This window comes from Hirundo rustica, chromosome 5, assembly GCF_015227805.2.
Source record: "Hirundo rustica isolate bHirRus1 chromosome 5, bHirRus1.pri.v3, whole genome shotgun sequence".
In the NCBI taxonomy this organism is placed as follows: domain Eukaryota; kingdom Metazoa; phylum Chordata; class Aves; order Passeriformes; family Hirundinidae; genus Hirundo; species Hirundo rustica.
In genome coordinates, this window is record NC_053454.1 from 48850255 (window position 1) to 48874108 (window position 23854).

Genomic DNA, 23854 nt, shown 5'->3' on the forward strand with positions numbered 1-23854 from the left:
TATAAAATTATTGCTTTTCAGTATCAGCTAAAGCATTAATATAAATTATTTTATTTCAAAGATAATGAAACACATCTAGTTAATATCTGGCCTCTTATTTTAAAATAATTGTATGTAAATTTTACAAATGAGAAATGTATTGTGGATGTTGACTTCATTGGGCTCATTACGGGTTTAACGTTTACCTTTAATCATGGTTGGAACATTCTGATCTTGTAGTTTGTTTATGAGGTTTTGGAGAATCTAGTATTTCAATCAAGTGACCCTGGCAGCCAAGCCAGGATCAAGTTGGGGCACAAATCCAAAATTATCCAAAATGGCTCCAAAAATATTCACTCACATAAATTCAAATATTAAAAATTGAGGCTGGCAGGACATGATTTCAGAGTTTAATACAAAGGCCAAAGTCCTTCTTTTGCAGTAGGTGCAAAAGTAGCTTACCTTGAAAAGAGAAAATTTCCCCACTGCAGTAACACAGAGAATATGTACTGTGTATTCTGAATGTATAATTAAGTATCTGAGAGACAATTTGTTATTCTTATTGCATATTGACCATCATTACTTAGCATTTCTAAGCTCACATAGAAGTGATTGTAGGTGATTGTAGTGCACAGTTGCTGCTCAAAAATGGGTGCTGCTGTTGTGGTTGTCAAAGAACTTGTGCAAGAAAATAAGTACCACCTGCTTTTAAATTGCAGTGAAGGCACAAGGGGCTATTTTAGTGGTAGGCCACAAGTCTGCTGCACCAGAAAAGTAAAAATCAGCAGAGCTTGCTGCCTCTTGCCTTACTAACAGTGCTTTTCATGGAGGTGTTAACAGCTGCAACTCCGAAATGTGTTCCAATGTCATGAGGTTTTTCAGCAGACTTGAAGGAATTATTGAAGGAAAATGCTTCTTAATGCTCTCATGACCTAATTCCCTGGTCTGTTTTTAATGGAACTGGGTAATTATCTTTGTTTTCCTTCCACCCCAGTGACAATATAAAGAGGCTTTTTGACTTTTCATATTCTAGGTCAAAGTTTTCTCTTGTGGGGGAAGGAGGAATAGACTTCCCCGATTCTGAGTCCTTCTGGAAAATTTAATCTGATCAAAAAATGCTTTCATTTTCTCTTGAATTTGTAGTCAGCTTAGTTCTGTGTGATGATACCAGGAGCAAAGTAGCAACATGTGGCACTTGACTCTGCTTTCACATGCGCTCAGTGCAGCTTGCAAATTTAGAGGTGAGAAAAAGAGAAGGTCTGTCTCATTACCTCGTGTGCACTTACAAATGAGGTGGATGAACTTGCTTTATCTTTAAGAAGTCGAAATTCCGGGATGGGAACGACATGAATATGCAAGTTGCGTTTTTTGGGGGTGGTTTTGGGGATTGGTTGGTTGTTTGGGGTTTTTTTAATTCTCCTGTCTGCCCCAGCGCATTTTATCTGTGTGCACCCAGAGCAGAATCAGCAGCAGCTCCTTACCCTTTCCTTGCACCAAATCTCCGGCTCCTCCTGCGCTGTACTCTGGGTTCGAGGTCTGCCTGTAGCTCCCTCACGCATCTTCCCGCAGCCGTGGGAAAGGCAGCGCGCATGAGAAAGCCTTTTTCCTCCGTACCGGATGCACTGAATGCCATGGGGGACTGGCCATGAAAGACACAAGGATCTTCCTCCTGGGTGCCCTGGGTATCCAGAGCCTCGGATGGGCTCGGGTCTGGTCCTTGGCTCCCGCCAGCCCCACAGCTCGGACCGCGGCCAGTCTCCTCCGCCTCCATTCCGCCAGGCAGGCGGGAGGCCCTGTGGGGCACCCCCAGCCGCGGCCGCCGGCTCGGGGAAGCCGTGGCTGTGGAGGAGGACCTGTTGCAGCGGCAGCAGCAGCAGCGGGGGAGGAGGAGCCGGGGCCGGTCCAGAGGAGCTCCCGGCTCGGGGAAGCGCCGGCTCAAGGCAGCGCGGGGAGCGCGTCCCTCGCTCTGGGCCCCGCCGTGCCCCGGGTGAGTTTTGTGCCCCTCCCGTGTCCTGGCATCCCCATCCCCTGCAGCGGGAGCGGGGGTGGGAGCTGAGAGCAGGCTTGGCAGGCAGGAGCCTGCTCCCGGGTTTACTTAGCGCCTTTTTGTGGATAATGACGGTTTGGGTGTTTTAATCGTTATTTATTCTGAGTGCCAGTTGCTCTGGTGGTGTTTGTGGTATTTCATTTGCATTGCTTTCTGTACCTTCCGTGTGCAAAGCAGAGTGCTGAGAGTCACCGAGGCAGCAGTGCTCATGTGGTAGGCACGCACAGCCCTCCCTCACTCAGTCAGCTCTCCCTCACTACCCATCCAAAACCAGCTGAAACGAGAGGAGCTAATACAAACCTTTCTGCTTTCAAAACGAGAAAGTGTATTCTACAGGGAGGTACTAAAATAGGTCTGTTACTGGCTAGTTTCCATGGGATAGGCCTTAACCCTGAGGTATAAATTCTACCCAGTGATTTCTCAATCTCTGATTTTTGTTGGCATAGAAGGTGAAATTGAAAAACCAAACCCCTCTCCCCCCCAAAAAACCCAAAACCTGTGAACTTCCAAAAGACCCATGCTGACATGAGTACGCTAACTACTCACTTTGTCCGTTGGATCAACGGGACCAGTTCTTGGAAGTAGGTTCTCGATCCTGCCAACACAGTGAAGACCTGCCACAGAACAGATAAGAACAGCACTGTTAGATTCCTTTCACTCCCTGAAACCATTCCATCCTGTTAAACAGAACATTCAATATCCCTGCTTAGTCAATCTTTCCTGTTCTACACGCTGCTGTGAACCGCACTTTCAGGAGCTGAAGCTGTGCTGAGGTGGACTTGCCTTTATCAGAAGTGTTAATGTATTTTGTGTCAACAGTTACGTGACTGATCTGGGATGTTACCCATGCAAAGCTGGATGGAGAACAATATCCCTCTGTCCTTTGCTTGCACACGAACCAAGTGCAAAATTAAGTACATAAATCCACCCTGGGAAAGTGGTCGGTGAAGCAAAGGAGGGAGGCGCTAGTAGGTTGCTGATAATTTTTATTCCAGTTAGGAAGACTGGCATTTGTGAATTCCCAGCCCTGATGAAAGGGTGAAAAAAAACCCAAACCAAAAGTATTCACTGATGTCATTACAAGAACCCTAAACTCACAACTATTTGGTTCCACAAGTACTAATTAAAAACACAGAAAAGTACTAATTTTAGAAAGAGTACTAATTAAAAATACAGAAAATGGAGTAAAAAAACCCACTTTGCCTTTAAAAAGGAAAGGGAAAAAAAGCAAAACTATTAACTTAGAACGCACTGAAAATGTTTGCCTATGGCTCTGTATTCTTCTATGCCTTGGTCATGCCAGCTTCATATCAGAACAGCTCAAACAAAACCTCATTGTTATTAAAATGGCCCTTGTCTTTATGGTATCAGCCATTCCTAAATATCAAATATTTCATTTTAAACCTGAGGCTTGATAACTGTGAGAATCAGCTCTGACTTACTTCCAATCCCCTAGCAAGGAAGGAATTTCTTGGCTCAGAAGTTCTGGGTTCACTTCACTGGTGTTTTGTATGGCCAGAGCAATGTAAAAGACTTGAAAGCTGATGGAGAATGTATGTCAACCCTTGCTGTAAGAGAGAACACTATCAAGCCTTGTTTCCAGATATATGCCTGCCCCCCTTGATGGCTCACACTTGTGAAACTACAGTAAATATGTGCACCAAAAAATACCTGATGTATAAAACAGTACACTGCCCTATCTTTTGTTAGAATCTATGGGACAAGAAGGAGACTAGTTAGAATGAGCAAATACAGTGTTAATTATCCACAGATTACTTGGATCTTATTTCCTACTCTGAGAAGTATCTTCATGGGATATAATCAGTAAAAAAAAGCCATGTTTAATCAGGCTGCAAGCTCTGAAAAGTCCTGATCTTTATTCCAGCAGGCATCTTCACTTTCACAGGTACTCATTCAATGTGTTTGTAACTAGTAGGATCTAACAGAAACACATTCTTAAAATTCCTCTGAAAACCGACCTGGATAAGTCAGGCTTAAGTTAGAGGGAAAGTGACCCCTCCTGAAGCTTTAGAAACCCCTTAGAGTTTTAGAAACTATAGTTGTTCTAACTTTATTAAATGGTCACTTGCACTGACAGGGACACAGGGCCTGGGACACTTTCAGAACTAATGGTCCTGTTAAGTGGTGCTGACAGCAAATAACCTTTATTATGTGCTGAAAGGAGGCATAAATAGATAAAGTATTACAGCCATACTTTTAAGAAGGAATGAAGAGGTTAGCACAGATCATTGTGATTCTAAAACTCAGATTTTTTTTTTTCCTGTGCTTGAATTTCTAAGCTTAATACTGTTATTCAGTTAGTTTCTCTTGTTCTTAGGTACAGCATACAGAGGGACACAAAAAACAATAAATTTGAAATTGGGCTGAGAGAATTTTTCCACCTGATCTGTAGGGAAAAGACAACATCACTGAGAAGTCATCCATTTGGAAAATAATGGTTATTTTCTTCTCTTTAACTTTTCCACCTTTATTTCTTTCTTTAGGTTTGCAACAATGGTAAAGGAAGATGTAAATGACACTGAAGATTCTGAACTATCAGTATGTGAGAGAAATGGCATGATTCTCATGCATGAGCAAAGTGAGGTAATTAACTAGGATCTCAAAGTATTGTTCTAATCAGAGAGAACCCTCCTATTTCTTTTTCCTTTTTTTTTTTTTAAGAATAAAATTCTTAATGTAAAAGGCACTTAAAAGTAAGCATATAGTGTTGAGTATATCTCATATAGATGTCTATATGGCACATCTTTATGCACATGGTGATCACGGAACCATGGGGTGAACAAGTAACTCCGTGCTGAAAGCTCACGAGATTTGTGTTCCAGTCGTGACTCTGAGTAAGGAATATTTATATATATATAGAGAGAGAGAGAGGGAAGAAACAGAAAAGTAATCAGAAATGTGGAACTATTACTGGAGAAGAGCCAAACCACATTATAGGCAGAATTCCATGTCTACATTATGACAATATGCTGACATGCATAATCATACAGGAAGGCAGATGATTAACTTGTCAAAAATAATGCTAAAATTAAGTGAGACACATCCAAAAATGGTCAAAAAGTGCTTTGGTTATGAATATGGATAAGTAGATGTACCAGTATAAGAGAACAGCTTCAAGGAACTTCAAGGGAATAACTCCCAGTGTAGTATTTCTCCATCTCTACTTTGACTTAACCAGCTTGAGACTTCCAGCAATGGATCATGTGAGTAAAGCTTGTGCTGGCCAGCTGTGCTCTTTCTTTCATCTTTGTTTTGTTATTTTGCTTCAAGGCTTTGCAACAGAAGTTATTTAGGAGTTATATTAACAGCACCAACATATTGGAATGATGCTAATCATTAACTGTATTGTGAAATCGAGTCTGGAAGCAGAACCTTATCAAATTGTATAAAATATTAATAAATGTGTAGTTTTATACACAAGACAAGCTGAGCATGGCCTGCTTCTTTGTCAAATATGCAAATATTGTTACTGCACAGGTGCTGTATCTATTGGGACAGGAGCCCTGTCAGTTGCAGATATAAAGGCAAATGTCCTGCAATTTCTCACATGCACATCTTTGTGCCATGCAGAAAACAAACACAGGGCCAGAAATGCCAAAGACACGTCAAAGCTGGACATTCCTATAGTGGTTGTTTAGTTAATGTAGTCGTCTGTAGCCAGTGTGGATCCAGTGCATCTCAGACCTCAGGGGTTGCACACTGCTTCACATACATACAGTTGCCACTCCTGAGAGAGTCTCCTTGTTTGCATCCAGCAGGGACCAAGAGCAGATGCCAAAGGTAATGATGGGAATGTACAAACAGAAGAAACTGCTCTCCTGAACCACTGCACTCAGCAACCTCCAGAACCAGCAGCAGGGTCTTCAATACCCGCAAGATCGTGGAGGCAAATATTTGCTTGTCCTCCTCAGGGTTTACTGGCCCAAACAGTGACAAATGGTAGGTAAGAGAGACAGAGTTTTATTAAAATGAGAAATGGCAAATGAGGTACTTGTTTCTCTGAATGGGATGATATCTGTCCACTGTCCTTGAAAATAATGAATGGAAATAGCTGTGTTTTACTTACCACAGCATTGTTTGAATGTTTTAGCCAGAGAGGGGAAAAAAAAAAAAAAAAGATGCAACAAATGTTTGAATGTAGAGTTTTTGTTTATCCGGTCTCATTTGTTTACTATGGTAGGTATGTTTTTGCGCTGCAAACTGTTTTTATCCGAAGAAAGACCTCCTAATTTTTGCCTTGATAGTTTGTCCTTAATAGCACAGGCTTGCAAAGCTAAGAGCCCTCTGATCTATTTTGTTTAGAATTTGTCTTAAACTGAAAAGTCCCCGAAGAGATGCCTGCCTAGCCAATTATTTAAGATTTTTCCTAACAGAAGACATTTCATGTGTCTTTGACTGCTTCCACAGCCACTTGGAATTCTACTGTCTTCCTTTGCCACCTGTCACCCTCAAGTAAGATTAAGAAAACTCCAATCTGAAAATGCAGGACACTTATTCAACACACTCTTTTCTTCTCCTTCAGTCTTCTGTTTTGTATGTATGCATGCCTGTTCTCGTTGGACAACTGTCAGAACAGATTTGTGAACCTTGAAAGACCATAATGTTTTCACATATTTTATAATACTTTCACACACTGTTCTCATAATATTTTTCAGGATATTTTCCCCTCTGTATCATCCTGCTTTGATTGCTGTATCAAGGGAAGTATCTGTACTCCCAATGTCCCAGAGGCATGAACCCTCTTCAGAATTTTTTTCCCAGGGATAACAATGTATTGCACAAACGCATTCAGCCAAAAAATTATGCTTCAACTCTTAAAAATTAGATTGGATCCACAGTCATCAGCTTGAAGATATGCTAGCCTGTTCAGCAGTAGATTTTACTGTGGTTCTGAAGTAGCTGAAGAAAGATAAGCAAATGCAAGATAAGGTAGTGAAAGTCTTTACTTTACGTTTGGAACATGTGAAGTGCTTTTCACAGCAGACCAAGGCTCACTAAATTTATTTTGATATTTAATGATGTTCCTGTTTCCAATTTTAAAGTATTTAATATTCATAAAATCAGAACATCAGTTTGGGGACCAGCAAAGCTTAACTGCATTGTTATGATTAAACTGATTTTTAAGGTAAGCAATTTCATTTCTAAAAGTCATGGCTTTTTTCTTTAATAGCAAAACAAATATGATCTAAGTTGTTTCTGGGAGATGATTAAATAGTAATTATTTTTCATTTTGTTCCAGTTGCATTTGTGATCCTGGTTTGGGCTGTGGTTTGGTCTATAACTGGGGCTGAGTGTCTCCCAGGTGGAAATCTCTTTGGAATTCTGTTTCTTTATTTCTTTGCTGTCATCGGAGGTAAAATTTTTGGATTCATTAAAATACGAACACTACCCCCTCTCCCTGCTCTTCTGGGTAAGATATCCTTCCTTCTTTTCTTCCTGCATATTTCGTGTTGTTTAAACCATTGAGTAGTATCTGTATGGTAGACATGTTTGGATTGGGAACAAATTAACTGTTCAAAATCTGTAGCTTTTCCAATGACTTTTTCTGGTCCTCTCTGAAAAGGTGCAAAATTCCCCAGGCTGACTCAGGTGAAATTAAACAAGGCTCTCATCTTAATTCTTTGTGGGTCAAATAACTGTATGTCTACAGACTCAAAGTTATTGTCCTTCAGGCCCTTCTGTCACAGTTACTTAAAATCTGGGTTTAATAATACCAAACAAGAATCTTAATCCAGACATCATCTCAGAGTAGAATAGTAATCTCTTTGCAAAATTATTGCTGAGATGTTTCTTTAGTATCTCACACAATGAAAATATTTTCCAAAGAAAACATTACAGCAATTCCCCACTACTGGTAGTCCAAAGGATTTCTTTCTTCTTCTTCCTTTGTCTCAAGACAATTGAAACCTGAGAAAATAAATTCACAAGGAAAAATTCTTCTGCAGAATTATTCTGATTCATTTTTTTTCACATCAACATCCTATTTTATTTTACATAAAAATGCAAAACAGAAATGGGAGATGAAAATAATGTTAATTCTGACATCTTTAAAATCTTTTCAGGTTTCTTTCCTAGAGGAGGTTTTATACTTGCTTAGATGAGTACAGTATTTTGAAGTGCTGTGATGTCAGTGAAGCTGGAAATGAAGCTCCAGGTTCTTCTCACCAGCTGTATCCCATCCCCTTGCTATGTTTAGTGCATAAATGAGCAAAGCTGTTGACAGACAGTAAAACTCCTTTGCTGAGTGGGCCTGCAGTGCCCAGGTGTGATTCTGTAGCCTGCAGTGGTGGTGTGCCTCACACAGCAGCTCCTCACACAGCTCTGTCCAGGCAGTGTGCACTCTTGTGCTGCTTAATTTCACCAGAGGAAAAAAATTCAAATGAGAGGAAGGGAGGTTTTGCATATAGCATATTGCATGCCTGCAATATGAACACGGAATGTCACATGCAGGGAGTCTGCCCTTCCTAAGTAAACACCCCTCTTAAACAAATAAAAGTATTTCCGACCATTTGGATTCTGCTTGTCTGGGAGTTTTTTAATTACATCTGTATCTAAAAGTTACGAGTTGAGCACGAATCTGCTTGTCAGACAGGTAATACTGGACAACAGAAACTTCAGCATGACAGCACATGTCTCTTGAGTTGTTTAGGACAGAGTTCATTGTTCTGGTCTCCAGTCTTGGAGGAGAATTGGAGAAATCTATGACACAGAAGACGAGATAGACAATGTCTGTCAATATTCTGTTTAGCACCTTACTGTGAGCCTCTCTCTCAGGAAAAAGGGAGCAAAATTGGTACTGAAACAACCACATATTTTAGGTGTATGTTGCAGAGAGGATTCTGCAGCAGGAAGCATGGTGCAAGTTAATGAGGATATTCTTTGAGCTGGACATCTTTGCTTTGTTAAGTAGATTTCTAGATCAGGGTAGCTCCAGTGACTTGGACCTCATGCAAACATTGCAAAGAGCATGTGATCACAGTGCCAGCCTGATATAATTGTCATGAGGTACCACAGATGAATTATGACTCTGTTTTTTTTCCAGAAGGTGGTAGAAACTGTGGCTAAAAGTTTAGAGTGTCCCAGGACAAATCAAGTTGACAGTCAAGGCTCACACTGAGCTGGGACCAACCTGAGCACACTGATTTGTTTACTTTGTCTTTTTTTTTAGTTTCCTGTTTCTAAACATGACTAATATAAAATTATGCCACAAAAATGTATCTTTGAATCATCAGGACTCACAGTGAATTTTTGTAGATCCATATTTAATGTCAACTTTTCCTGTACTTTTCCATATCCTTTCAGAGCTGTGGCTTTGATAGCTTTGCAGGAAGTCTCTGGACAGTTTTATTAATATTTGTAAAACGTTGTATCTTGCAGGTAGCTCAAATAGAGAATAAGACAAAGTTTCTGATTTCCCTTCTCCTTTTTGTCCCCTCTTCATGTAAGAGTTTCCTTTCCAGAGCACTTTAAAATGCTTGTTAGTCCATAATGAGCTGGTTTAGATTATATTTACTAATGAATGCAGCATTATGGTTCCAGGTGATACCTGCATTTCTTACCCTTAAGAGGATTTTTAACAATTCCCAACTTCTGAGATACATACACAATATTAGATGATCTTCCTATTTTTGTATTAAAACAAGCTAACAAGAAAAAAAATCTTTAACGATGCAGAGGTGTCTTTTCTTGTGGTATGACCTGCACCTGGTAAACAAAGCCAAATTCTTTTGACTCAGACTAAAACTGTGTATCAGCATCCTGCTGATTTATTCACTGGTGATCTGCTGTGCTCTTAGGCTATTTTCACTGCTTCAAATGTGTTGTTTATCTCTTCTCATGCCTCAGTCCCATTGTTAAAACCTGGCTAATAATTTGGAATACAAATTGTTTCTTTTTCTCTCCTAAAAACATGATATGGTGTCTCTTTAAGAGTGCTATGCAAGCTTTTCTTGTGCAATAAAAATGAATTATTTGACAGGAGCCTATTTGTTTTGACTTAAGGGATGCTACTTGCTGGTTTCCTAATCCGAAATACCCCGTTCATCAGTGACTTTGTCCAGATAAACCTCCGCTGGTCTGCAGCACTGAGGAATATTGCTCTTTCCATTATCTTGACCCGAGCAGGACTCGGCCTGGATCCAAAGGTATGGGACCAGCCATTTCTGTGTGGCAGACTATACAACAGCAATCAAAAAAAAATTTGAGTAATTGGGTCCATTAAAAATATGGAACTGCTCAGTCTTGGAGCATCTGTAGATTAGATCATTACAGAAAGCATAGTTTCTGTTGTCTAATTATATGTGTGCTAATATTGGCAGTTGGATTTGTACAGTAGGCAAGCAATAAAAAAACAAACCTGAAGAAAACTGGTATTATGATTATTTTCATTTCCTGAATTCTGTGAGAAGAACAAATTGAGGATATGTGCACTGTCATGGTCTGTCAGGAAAAGTTTACACTCCCTGACAAACTCCCTGTTAGTTTATACTGAAAATCTGAAGTAATGGAAGGGATCCCCAGTCCTTGAAAGAGAAGGTATTTGTGTGGACAGAAATCCAAAGAACCCAACCAACCAAAAAAGTGTAAACCCTGTGTGACTTCTTTACTTTTTTTTTAATCATTGCCATGTTAATGCAAATATGTTAATTGCAAATGAATCCTGCTGCACTACTGAAACAATGATTCTCATTATAATGAAGCCCATAACAGTCCTGTGAACAGAAAATAGTCTCTGCACCCTAAGAAACATGGTATTTCATAAATTGATGAAGGCAAGGTTTTGTTTATTCAAAATGAGCAGGCTGAAGTAAAGCTGTACCATATTGGCCCCTGCCTGCTGAAGGAATCACTCAGAGTTTATATAAAACTTAGGTAAAGTATGAGTAGTTTAGAACATCTAAACTGATTTTTTTCTTAACCAAGAAAAACTAGAGAGTTGCCAATGCTTCAGTTATTTAGGAAAATAACATTTTGTCAATATTGAAAAATGTCTGTTTTCCTATGTTATCATCATTTTATTTTCCAAGACACTGAGGCTTATATGAATGAGCATGTGTGTTGTTAGACACAGCTTGGATGTCCAGTTCTGTGAGACTGCAATTCTTTTCTTTCTATTTCATGACAACTTTTTTTTTGCTGAGGGAACTTCTTCCTTTTTGACTCATTTTTCTTCCATGTGGCAATGAAACTGTCATTTGCACTCTGTGTGTGGCAATGCTTTGGTGGAGTTAAAATTGTTCCTCATGTAATTGAAACTGTAAAGACAAAGAAGTCTGTTTCTCTGCTCAACCCTGGACTGGTAAAAAGTGGAACTCACTGATTTTTCTTCTTCTTCTTCTTCTTTTTCCCTTTCTCTTATTTTAATATTCCATGTCAAAATTAGGAACCTGTCCTAGCAGACTCATGTTTGTGACTAACTATTAAAGCCAGCGGTCACAAGCAAATGTGCTAGTTTAGAATTTTTTTTTAAAGTTGCTGAGCCAAAAGGAGCCTAATCTCTGAATATCAAGTGAGATACAGATGAAAGATGCTTGGCTCCTTGTGCCAAACTGATGTCGTTCTACAACTTTGCGTCATTTGTTCATAGATTTTGGGGCAGTTTTTGGGAGTGCTCATGCATCTTCTGGGATTATAGTAAAATCATTTGTAGATGGAGCACTTGACAAGAAGCCAAACAGAATTTTCTGTTACTCTTTCCCGTGACATTCAGGAACCTTGTCAAACCTAGATTCACTGCCACACTCAAATTTTATATCCAAATCCGATTGGGCTTGGGCCTATCTCTAGTGTAGGCCGTGTCTTGTCCTACAGTGCAGCTCAGACAAGATTCTTTAACAAGTCAGATCAGATTGTAAATGTTTTTCCTCTCTGTAAAGCCAAGGGTACTGACACTCCTGTGCCTGTATGATTGCAGGCTCTTAAGAAGCTCAAAGCTGTCTGTTTACGGCTTGCTTTCGGACCATGCCTCTCAGAAACAGGCACAGCTGCTGTCCTTGCCTACTTGTTCCTGCATTTGCCATGGCAATGGGGATTTATATTGGGGTAATGTACTGCCTTTTCTCCTGTATGACAAAAGTGCTGGTTTTCAGGCTGCAGCTAAACGATCCAAGGTAGTTTTCTGTGCCAAGCAGAGACCTCAGTTCAATGCCATTTGGGAAGTTGTGCTTAGCCTCTGTGGTCTTTTGGTTACCATTTGTGTCTGGCTCTGTGGCTAATTTAAAGGTCATGTTTTCAGGCTGCAGAGGAGTAGTTGCATCATTACTCTTCTGTGTTTGTGACCTAAGTACTTGAAGAAGGAAGAAGGGTAGTGCAGTCCCTGAGTCTTGAACCACAACACAGGGTGCTTTTTAGGGAAAGAAAATTATACCACATTTTGAAAAATTTTCATACTGGAATTCAGAACTTCCACGTAGAGAAATGCATGTAGGACAGCCTTCTGTCACAAGTCAAGGATAAGGTTATGGCATGGTATATTCTAGAGTAACATCCTTGAAAAGAAGACTTTTTCCATCTAGTCCTGTCTAAATTGGTGGACTTGGGCCAGACTCATACACTACAACAGAATGGGTGAATTCCTTCTCAGACACACACTGAATTTTATGAGAAGGAAATGGGTTACAGAGTCTTAATCACGTCTAAAACAGGTTTCCAAATGGGACAATCAAGGCATCTGTCAGGGAGCATAACTGGCCTGCAGTGGAGACTCAGTTTTGGTCTGTGGAGCCCTTTACTTTTAACGTTACTGAGTTGGGCAGAAAGTAAGAGCTGATTGCAGATCTGCATAGAAACATCCTTGCTTGTAATTAGAGTGGAAAGGTTAGGAGAATACTTTACATAAAGGTCTACTTACTTATACTTCAAAAGAATTATGGTCAGAACATTTTGAAGTTTTTTTAGTTCAGTGCTTTCTTTTTGAGATGCTGAACCTATGTGATTTCAGTTTTGTTCTAGGTGCAGTCTCCCCTGCTGTGGTGGTTCCCTCCATGCTGATTTTACAAGCTGGGGGATATGGCGTGGAGAAAGGTGTCCCAACTTTGCTAATGGCAGCTGGCAGCATTGATGACATTCTGGCTATCACAGGCTTCAACACTTGCCTTGGGATGGCTTTCTCCTCTGGTATGCTGGTTAATCTGTTCATGATGAAATGCAGAACAGTGATATTTTGGAGAATGTGTGCTCTGTTATGATTGACTGATTTGTGACTTAATAGCATCTCGTTATAAAATTCATGTATAGCCTTAAATACTGAGATAGAAATTTCCCATTTTCAAAAGCTAGTGTAACATTGTCAGCTGTGAGCTGAGGGTCACAGTAACTTTCAGAGAACATTTTTCCCTGACTGCCAAGTCTGGGCCCTGCATGGTCAACATAATGCTTTGAAATTTCACTGGGTTTGGCAGTGTTCTTAGAGTGGCTCTTTCTCTGACTTCTCTTGCACACTTTCTTGGCATGAGCCTCCAGAGAAAGAAAGTTGCACCATCCAGTTCCTTCAGGCCCATAGGTTCCCTTCTGAACTCCTTTGCCCCAAGTAATTTAAAGCAGACACTGTCCTGGAATCACCCTCAGAGGTCTAGAGCTTGTTTGAGTGAAGGTCTGTGTATGGCTTACTGAACACGTTTTTCTTTTGCAAAACAGGTTCTACTTTGTACAATGTGCTCCGTGGAGTGCTGGAGGTTGCTGTTGGCATAGCAGCAGGGGGAATTCTGGGAATGTTTATTCGATATTTCCCAAGCCATGATCAGGTAAAAACTTAGTTAAAAGAAAAGAAAAAATATTATAATAAAATGATTCTTTGCTAAGGTATTATTTTCTTTAGTTATTAATTTCCAAGCTTCATGTGAAGTTGGTTTTGGAGAAAGCTTTTTACAGTGCTAGCAGCTTCCAGATTGCAAAACCTATCAAGTGAGGATGTGTTTTAAAGGTGATTACTTATTTACTGCACCAATAATAATGTATGATCTCATAGTCCTTCCTGATGGAAGTTCAGAATCCAGCTCACCATCCTGCTCTCATTGAAAGTAGTGGAAATGGAGGAAGGGTCTGATACCCATTTCAGACAGTAAAATAATAGTTTATTAGATTGATGCAGGACACGTTCACTTCTTTAAGATGTACCCACTAGGCCTAAGATTAAAAATTAATAAAGCAGATGTATTAGAGGTTTTAAGTGTTTGGTGATATCATTAGTATTAATTAGAATGTGTTAATTTCCATAAAAATTACATTTATAGAAAGTGGTAGATGAATTTTCTATCAAGGGGTAATTAAATAAAGAGAAAATTGTGGAAGAATGTAGATGTGCTCTGGACTACTGAAGTCACTATTCAGAGAATCTATTGCCCTTAAAGTGGCATAAAATTTTCTTATTAAATAATGTAAGAAGTGTGATACAAGAGCTAAACAGTTAGACACAATTGAGGAACAATGGTAGATAACTGTCTGCTGTAAGACTGAATGAAATAAAACTGGCAAATGTTTGACTTGTCCTTAAAAACATCTGGTGGCAAAGATTTCACCTTTCCTTGGATAAACTACTGTAATACTTGACTACACGGGTAGAAAATCCTGCTATCACAAAGTTGAAGCAGAGCTTCTGGAACAGAGCATCATGTTCCTTGTGATAAAAATAACCTAATGGCAATAAGAATTTGGTTGGGCAGAGGAAAAAAAATTACATTTTCAAAATTTGTATTCTTAAGATTATTGTCTGAAAAAAAGTCCTCAATCCAACTGAGCAGCTGAAGTCTCACTCGAAAGCTTTGATTCCTTCAAAATTATTAATTTTCTTTTCAAGTTCTTATTTTCAGAATTAACAGGAGTAACTTTTTTCCCCATTTCTGAAAGAAATTAATATTCTGTTTGTCTCTTTCCTTGGCTGTAGGCATCTTTAGCATGGAAGAGATCATATTTTGTACTTGGACTGTCTATGTTTGCTGTTTTTGGCAGCATCTACTTTGGCTTCCCTGGATCAGGAGGGCTCTGCACATTAGTCTTAGCTTTTGTTGCAGGTGTGGGATGGTCTGATGAAAAGGTAAATGTTTACATAAGAAGCATACCATATCCAGAGTCTGGTGAATGTACAGCCTGGCAGAAGCTTGAATTTCTGTCAGGAGTGGTAATGGTATATTTGTGAAGCGTTAGAGGGTGTACAGATTTAATTTAAACAAACAAGAAAAAAAAAAAAAAAAAAAACAAACCAATCTGCACATTCTACATTTGTTTTGGAACTCTTCAGCATTTCCCATGCCAGAAAGTTACCATGTATGTCATTAGAGCAATATGTATGCCAATACAGAGCCTGGTATACTGATAGAGAAATGCTCAGCTTCTCTTAGACATCTTAAGCCATATGAAGTTGTGAAGTTAGTTGTGAAGGCACTTGACAGTAGCAATCCAAAGCTTTAATTCCCAGCTCTGTGAGTGTCTGTACACAGTCCCTTTATTGTAAAATTTACAGATAGGTGTCCAAGATCCAGTTGTGGACATGGCCTGAATACCCTGAGGGTTTGTCCTCTGTGGTTTGGAGGTGGTGAAATGAAAAGCAGCGATTAACTATCCTCTCTCATCTTTCCCGAATCCCAGACAGTGTAATTTGGATAACTTAGAGAGCAGGGTGCACACAATTAATGATGATGTAAGGCCATAAAAACACCATACAAAAGACTGCTTTTTAATCACCTTTTCTTAGGTACTAGCCTACTTCATCTTACTGCTGCTTCCTCACTGTCTTTCTGTACCTTGCTATGTCTGACTGCATCTTTTGCTTGATACCATTTACATTTAATGTTTTGAGGGCATCTCTCTCTCCACAGCTATAGCTTTGTGACATTCAGGGGGAGAAGGGGAAGAAAAAGGAAAGGGGATTAGATATAGTAGAGTCCATGTTATTATCTCCTGACTTTACTAAGATCTCAAGGTTTGTTATAACAATGAAAAGAAACTAAGATTGACCAATTTTAAAGGATGAAAAACTCTCCTTGGGACTTAACTAGTTAAGGATATTACAAGTGATCAAGCTGTATACTGAAAAGCTTTTAAACCATTTCAGGAGGAAGGAATTTAAAAGAGTATATGCAATCTATATGGGCTTCGTTTAAGTTCCTTTGATCCGTGAATGAAGATTCATGGCCTTAAGTATATTGATGTCAAATGCCTTAGCTCTTTTTTTCTCAGAGAGAGAGAGGTGTCTGTGTACTCAATATATTACCCAGCTTTTCCTGCTGAGCTGTTCAAAGGTCACTGCCTCCCACTGTCCATGGTGGAAGGCACTTGACAAACACTGTCTACAGAGAACAATGAACATTGAACCTATTCTTGGACAGTCAAATGGGCAGTAAATAGGCTGAAATATTTAGATATATACATTTCCACCTCATTTTCCTTAAGGTTACAGAAGTTTTTGTATTACCCACCATTCCATTGACAGAAGAGCAAGAGGTATTGCAGGATCAGTCCCAAAGAGAATACCAAGGATGGGACATGTCTGGGCCCTGGATTGATTATTGAGTGACAGAGCACTCCACTTAGACTTTCCATATGCTCCAGCCTGAAGGTTCATTTGCTACTGTAGAACCCCCTTAATTAAAAGACAAGTGCTATTTGATATGCTATGTGTACCTTTTTCATTTAAGTGGAAAATTCCTGTTTATCCTGGCAGCAGTTTTAGGAAAATTGTGTCAATTTCAAACATGAAGGAGAAAAGATGGTTTTGCCTTTATACACTATATTCCACACAGTGGAAAGTTCAGCACTTGTTCCTGGTATGTGATTTCAGACTTACTCAGACTGACTTTGCTCCTGCTGACATGGAGAGAGGCCTCTGACTGAGTGCAGCACAGAGTTAGGTCATGACTGAAACTTGGGAGAGCCTGACTCTGCTCAGCTACAAATAGAAGAACGTGCTTAGGCATGCAGTTCCCAAAGGCTCAGAAACTTCATGGCAAAGCTGTTGAAATTACATCTTTCTAAATACTGAAAATCAACAATGCTTTATTTTCCTTCTGTTGTCTGCAAACTGCTCTGTTACTGTTCAAACATCGGTGCTTTTTATTTTTCCTCTCAAGACATCAAATATTTATTTACTAGGACAGCTGGATGCAGTCTGACCTTCAAAAGGTGTGCAGCTGGTTTTGAATATTTTAGTATTAGGTCAAAGAAAGAGGAGCAATTTTGGACAGTCTTTATGAAACATTTTCACTTTGTCTTATGATTACTTAACTGTTGTGTTTGCTTGGCTATCTTTTAGTGAATTTACAGATTTTTTTTGTTTGTTTGTTGTATTGCAGAGGGAAATAGAAAAAATTGTGGCAGTTGCATGGAATATCTTTCAACCTTTTCTTTTTGGTTTAATTGGAGTGGAAGTATCCATTACATCCCTTAGGCCTGAAACTGTTGGTAAGATCATTCAAAAATTATCTAGCTTTCATTACTGGCTTCAAAAGAATCTCTATAAAGAAATCTAAAATAAAACAAACTATGGCTAACCCCCCCCAAAAATATCAAAAAACCATAAGCAGCTATGCAGAGAAGTAATGAGAAGTGTTTGTCTCTTGCAGGGCTCTGTGTTGCTATATTAGGCATCGCACTAGTTGTGAGAATCATAGCAACGTTCCTGATGGTGTCTTTTGCTGGGTTTCATTTCAAAGAGAAGGTATTTGTCTCACTGGCATGGATTCCCATAGCCACTGTCCAGGTAAACAATCCAACACCACTTTGATTCCAGGCCAAATCTATTTTCTTTAGCAAAGCTCCCTGTAACTTGCACAGCAATAAGGAGGGAAAGGTTCAGGCTCAATAACAGCTGAGTGTAGTATATTGACTGTTCATACTCTAAGACACACTAACTGCTTGAAAAGTGTGTGGAGACTTGCATCCTGGGTTTACTCTTAATAATGGCAGGGAATCGTACATATACCACAGGAAATGTAACCATTTCTCAGCCATTGCTGATTACTGTACCTTCACATACAGATTCTAAGAACTCTCAAAGGTAAAAGCATTTCCCCCTTACACATGAAGTGTCTGCAAGGACAGTCACATCAGGACTCAGAACAGGTTTCAGTTTGTGATTATTTTGGTAAGGAGTAATCTGAGAGCTGTATTAATAGAGATGCCTCAGGCTGGCTACATTCCTGATCCTTTATTTCATTGATTATAAAGTCATTTAGACTTTGCCTCAGTAGCATGATTACTTGCAAACAAAAGTTAATAATCAAAACAGGCAAGGCTTATTACATGATGAGTGAATTAAATTTTCAGAAGCTGCCACTAGTTGACTGTTGGGAGGATACATTCTCCAAGTGTGGCATTTTAACAGCTGCAATACACAATATACGGACCTATTTCATTAATCACACATTCTCCAGAAATGTAGATAAAATGGCAGCTAAGCAGTGTTCTTCACAGGAGGAAGCCACACAAACTCATTAGCTTAGTAAATTCCAAGCGTAGTCAAGTGAAAATTGTTCTCATAGGTGTAATATAGTATTTATTTTGCTATGTAAAGCCTAGAAACAAATGGGTTGAATGTACTAAAAATGTCAAAGTTATGTGAAATGTTGACTGATAGGTTCCCTTTTTCCCTCATTCAGTGCTAACAATTACTTGCTCCATCTCAGCAATGTTTTCTTCCATCCAGGCTGCAATAGGTTCTCTTGCCCTGGATACAGCAAGACGACATCAAGACAAGCAACTGGAAAAGTATGGAATGGATGTACTGACAGTGGCTTTCTTGGCCATCTTGATCACTGCTCCAATTGGAGCCCTGGTTATCGGCTTGGCAGGGCCCAGACTTCTGCAGAAGGCTCAGACAAAGAGCAAGGAGGATGAGGAAGGCGCAGAGGTTGGAGAAGAGGCAGAGGCCTGTGAACCTTCATAAGACAGACAACTACAGCAGTCTTGTCCTTCAACCCTGGCACTTTTGTTGAGTAAAGATGGCATGTCGCTGATCTTGCTGGAGGAACCTAAAACTATCAGTTACCCCTGCTATTTTTAAAGCAGCCCTGGTGGAGTTGTATAAAATATTTTTATGTGATGATGGTGCCTTGAGATGAAATAGCTGAACGTACAGTGAATGAGGTGACCTGGCAGTGAGTCACTGAGAAGTTAGCAGTCAAGAGTTACTTGAAATGTGTGGGAGGTGAGGCCAGGGAGAGGGTCAGAATTGTTGAGGCATGGAGTAGAGTCATGGGGTAGAATATAAACAGAAAAAAATTGAGACTACGTTGAATAACTTCTTGATGGTTGAAACTGGGCTGTGAGATGACAAGTTCCACAACTCAAAGAAAGCAACTTCCGAGTAAGAGATTGCTTGAAACATAGTGAAGAAGTCCTGCTATAGGTTGGTGATTCCCTCTCCTTCCTCATTTGCGTTCCAAAACTTGCCTTTTCCTATTAGTGTTCTTCTCACAGCTGAGGCACTCCTTTGTGCCTTCAAGGACTGCCAGCTCTGGTCGTAGCAAGGAACAACAAACATGCTCAAAGAGACAGCTGGGGCCATCGTAGACTGTGGTAATAGAGATGTTGGTGCTGACAGAAAAAAGGACGGAGCCTGAAAATGAGATGAGGGTTATGAGATGACTATAAGGACTGGGGGAGGGTTGTATGGGATTGGGATGGCTGCTTCTTCACCTGTGTACCTCAGCCTTCACACAACATGCTGTCAAGGGAGGGATGCTGTCCTGCAGCCAGGAGTAACCTCTGTTGATAAAAATCCTGCTCTTGCCTTTGAGGTTTGGTACCATTTGACAGATACCAGCAAATCTGTCTGCTTCTGCTACATTTTGTATAAGTAACTAGCTCCAAGTAAGTTGTTGGTAACTCCATTCTGAGGCAAGGGGTCAGTACAACATCCCTCAGAAACTGGAAGTTACTTAGTTATTTTTAGGAAAGGCTATTAGATTGTGCCTGTATTGAAGGCGGACAATGTACGCCTATAGATTTCTACACTACAGTTCACTGAACTCATTTTACAGGATACTGTGTAGAATACATTTGATGGTGTCTATATTTTGGCAGTAGTAAGAACAAATAATTTCTGGTTTAGCTTTTAAATTTTTACTATCCAAAACAAAAAATGTACAAAAATACTTCTAATTACTTAAATACTTCTAATGTTGACAGTGTACTATTTGCAGAGAGTTATATGCCATACAGATGACCTGTATACAGCTCAATATGCATGCCTTTCTATAAGCCTTACTCTCTAAGCAAAGCTTCCTGAGAAATACTTAAATTTCGTAGCCTGAAGTTTCAACACAATGATAAAAATACCAGGAAATTCTTTGGTAAGTTTTCCCTTAACAGTTGTCAAGTACATTATATTTTTCTAACTGTGCACACTACTGTTGTCTCTGCTTCCTCAGGAATGTACCATCTTTAGTTCAGTTCATCTCCTGACCTGAAAGGAAGATGCTTTCACACTGCACCTGATGGGTTTGAAGCTGGAGCAATGGTTAAGGGTGCTGTGCTTGGTTGTTATTGTGACATACCTGGACTTCTGTGCCTGTTCTGCCTACTTCACGTGCACCCCTGGTGTCCCCCTGGCCCAGTCCTGTTCAGTATCTTTACTGATGATCTGGATAAGGGGATTGAGCGCATCCCCAGTAAATTCATGGACAACACCGAGCTGGGTGGCAGCATTGATCTGCTGCAGGGGAGGAAGGCTCTGCAGGGGATCTGGGCAGGCTGGATCAATGGGCTGAGGCCAGTGGAATGAGGTTCAACGAGGCCAAGTGCCGAGTCCTGCCCTTGTGTCACAGCAACCCCAGGCAGTGCCACAGGCTGGGGCAGAGTGGCTGGGAAGCTGCCCAGAGGAAAAGGACCTGGGGGTGCTGGTGACAGCGGCTGCACGTGAGCCAGCTGTGCCCAGGGGCCCAGAAGGCCAAGGGCATCCCGGCCTGGATCAGCAATGGTGTGGCCAGCAGGAGCAGGGCAGGGATTGTCCCCCTGTGCTCAGCATTGGTGGGGCCACACCTCGAGAGCTGTGTGCAGTTCTGGGCCCCTCACTACAAGAAGGACTTTGAGGGGCTGGGGAGTGTCCAGAGAAGGGCAGCGGAGCTGGGGAAGGGTCTGGAGCACAAGTGCTGTGAGGAGTGGCTGAGGGAGCTGGGGGTGTTTAGCCTGGAGAAGAGGCAGCTCAGGGAGCACCCGACTGCTCTACAACTCCCTGACAGGAGGGTGTAGCCAGGTGGGGGTCGGCCTCTTCTCATCACACAAAGTGACAGGATGAGAGGACAGAGTCTTAAACTTCACCAGGAAAGGTTTAACTTTGACATTAGGAGGAATTTCTTCACAGAAGGAGTTGTTAAACAGTGGAATGGACTGCCCAGGAAGGTGTTGGAATCATCTTCCTTGAAGGTGTTAAGCAAAGATTGGACATGACACTGAGAGCCATGGTCTGGTTGACGTGGTGGTCATAGGTTGGATCTAATGATCTCAGAGGTCTTTTCCAACCTCATTGATCCTATGATTTTGTGAAATACCTGTAATTTTAATAGGAGGTTAAGTATTTGGAAATTGAAATGTTGGTAAAGCTAACTGGCAAAATGAGGAAATACAGTGTTCAGTTCATCAGTGACTGTCTATAAAATAGTTCCGCTTGAGTAAAACTTACAGGAGTTCACTTTTTTGGTGAAGTTTTATAAGTAGAATCCTCCCACAAGGATCACCAAATTTGGAATGTGTTCAGTAACAAAAGTGTGATGTTGTAATGATTACAGCCCTTTAAATTTGGACACAACCTTAAGTACAAAAGCCAACGTCTCATGAAGAGCTCTTGTTTGTGATAGCCTCTAATACTTCCTCACCCGCAAAACAGCATCTCATAAATGGGATTTACCTGTTCCCTTAAACTCAGTGTGCTCTCAATTATACATCAGATCACTTCTACAATTCTGAGTGCCTGAATAATACATATACCAATGAAAACTTGTCATCTTTTTTACTAATCTGAGATTGAATCAATTTTTCTTTCCCTGCCATTTTATGTGGGTATTTCTCATGAGACCCCTTTCCCACAGGTTTTATTAAATCTTTAGAAAGTATTAGGTTGGAGCTATTACATATACCTGCAGATCTAAAATGAAAAGCTTTAATGCTTTATAATGTTCCTTTTCCTCATCTTCCAGAAAGGAAGAAAACACATCTTTTCATGAAATGATATACCAGGACTAAGAACTTAAGAGACTGGGTTTTTTTAGTAAGTATCATGACAATTTCAGCTGCTTCTAAATAGCAACTAACTTTGAGAGATTCAATTTCAATTTTTATCAGAGTATGCGTGAAGCATGACATTAAAGACCACCTCCCTTTTAACAAAATGCCCTGAAAATCATTACTGAATAAGGCATAAGTTCAAGCCAGTAAAATCATTGTGCCATGGTACTCTCTTATTTGCAGGAAATAAAATAAGAGCACAATGTGCACTAACTGATAACCAGAGACATTATCACAGGCATAGTGTGGGGGAACTCTGAGCCTGCTGTTCCAGAAGGTTACAAAAACCTCTGCAGAAAGGTCTAACAGCAGAAAACATTCCCAGCAGCCAGCATCCAGCAGTTATAGCAGGCAGCATATGGGAAAAGACAATTCTGTCTATCTACAAGCAGGGAGTCACACAGGCCAGGGGACAGGGACATGATGATATAATCACTGCTTACTTTCCCTTTTTCAACCAAGTGGAGCTTTTTATGGAATCTAAACTGAAGTCTAAAATTAACTGTGAAACAGTCACGGTGCAATACAGCCACAAAATGGATTACAATTTCTGTATCTTGCTTTTTAAATAAAGAGTGCAAGAGATCAAATTTTTGGTCAATTGCACTTTAATTACACTTACTTTGTATAGTAGTTGCTCCAAGTCAGAAACCTGTTTTACAAGTTTATTTGTAGTCCATTATAACCATGTTCAAATTAATTATGAAAACACTGCTGTTCTTTTAAATAGGTGTTACCATATACTGATTTCAGTTTCCCCAGATTTTCCATCAAGACAGAAGACCTGGTCCTATGACCTCAGTTCTGGTGTTTATTAGCATGTAGGGCAAATTTTCTCCTGTGTGTGAAGCTTCCCAATTAGATAAGAAAAGTCAGGTCGCTGGTTCAACCTCTCAGTTGCTGGTGAGATTACAGACCTGTACAGGCACTTAAGCTCTTACCTGTCTATCTGTGTAGACTTTAGATGGAACAGATTAGTAAATTGAGATTTTCTAGAGAAGGTTCTGCAGACATGAGACAGAATTACCTTGACAGATTTTGAAATGCAAGGACATTATGATTTATCTTGCTTTTGATTCTCATTATATTATTATCTCATGGAGATTACTAAAATGTTTTTTCTACAAAAGAACTGTGACTTGCTCTTGCAACACTACAAATTTGTTCCATTCCCTTACAGATATAAGCACAAACAAAAAGACTGTCCCTGTTTAACCTATAGCCATGTTTGTAGACTGCTGTTAAACTATCTCTTTTAAGAGAAAGTAGGGAGAAAAAAATAATTACTTAATCAAGCTGTGTTAAAGATGGAGTGAAGAGGTTTCTTACACTTTACACTTTCTTCTCTTCAAGGAGCTTTTGGGAAAAACAAAACCATGTTGATGTATTACTCACTTTAACAAGATCTTAATTTAACAGGTTTGGTTGTGATTTCAGAGGAAATCAAACTGAATATGAAAGTATCTTGATAAAAGCTGGAAGCACATACAGGCCTGTGTCTATATATCTGTAAGTGAAAACTGAGTATAAGACACCTACCTTTATATATTTTTCTCTACTATAAATGTTTATATCCTAACACGTTTATGGTTT

General features: G+C 40.0%; 1 protein-coding gene across 2 annotated transcripts; it reads left to right on the top strand.

The window, feature by feature from the left end:
• The first annotated feature begins 1827 nt into the window (after window positions 1-1827).
• On the top strand, window positions 1828-20381 carry LOC120753464 (sodium/hydrogen exchanger 9B2-like). Of its 2 annotated transcripts, none has more exons than XM_040065721.2 (12): window positions 1828-1966; window positions 4531-4630; window positions 5806-5986; window positions 7287-7457; window positions 10049-10191; window positions 11961-12088; window positions 12987-13162; window positions 13682-13788; window positions 14928-15077; window positions 17332-17440; window positions 17602-17738; window positions 18684-20381. In XM_040065721.2, the coding sequence occupies exons 2-12, from the start codon at window positions 4541-4543 to the stop codon at window positions 18921-18923; spliced, it is 1632 nt and encodes a 543-aa protein (XP_039921655.1). In that variant the 5' UTR covers window positions 1828-1966; window positions 4531-4540; the 3' UTR covers window positions 18924-20381. The 2 variants fall into 2 exon arrangements, with proteins under 2 accessions (XP_039921655.1, XP_039921654.1); XM_040065720.1 differs by having other exon boundaries at window positions 1829-1966; window positions 5803-5986.
• Window positions 20382-23854: the final 3473 nt, after the last annotated feature.

Excerpts from the sequence above, each read along its gene's own strand:
- LOC120753464 (XM_040065720.1), top strand. The coding sequence starts at position 4,541 with ATGGTAAAGGAAGATGTAAATGACACTGAAGATTCTGAACTATCAGTA. Across the intron at positions 10,192-11,960 it reads GACTCGGCCTGGATCCAAAG|GCTCTTAAGAAGCTCAAAGC; the intron begins GTATGGGACCAG and ends GTATGATTGCAG. Across the intron at positions 13,163-13,681 it reads TGGGATGGCTTTCTCCTCTG|GTTCTACTTTGTACAATGTG; the intron begins GTATGCTGGTTA and ends TTTGCAAAACAG.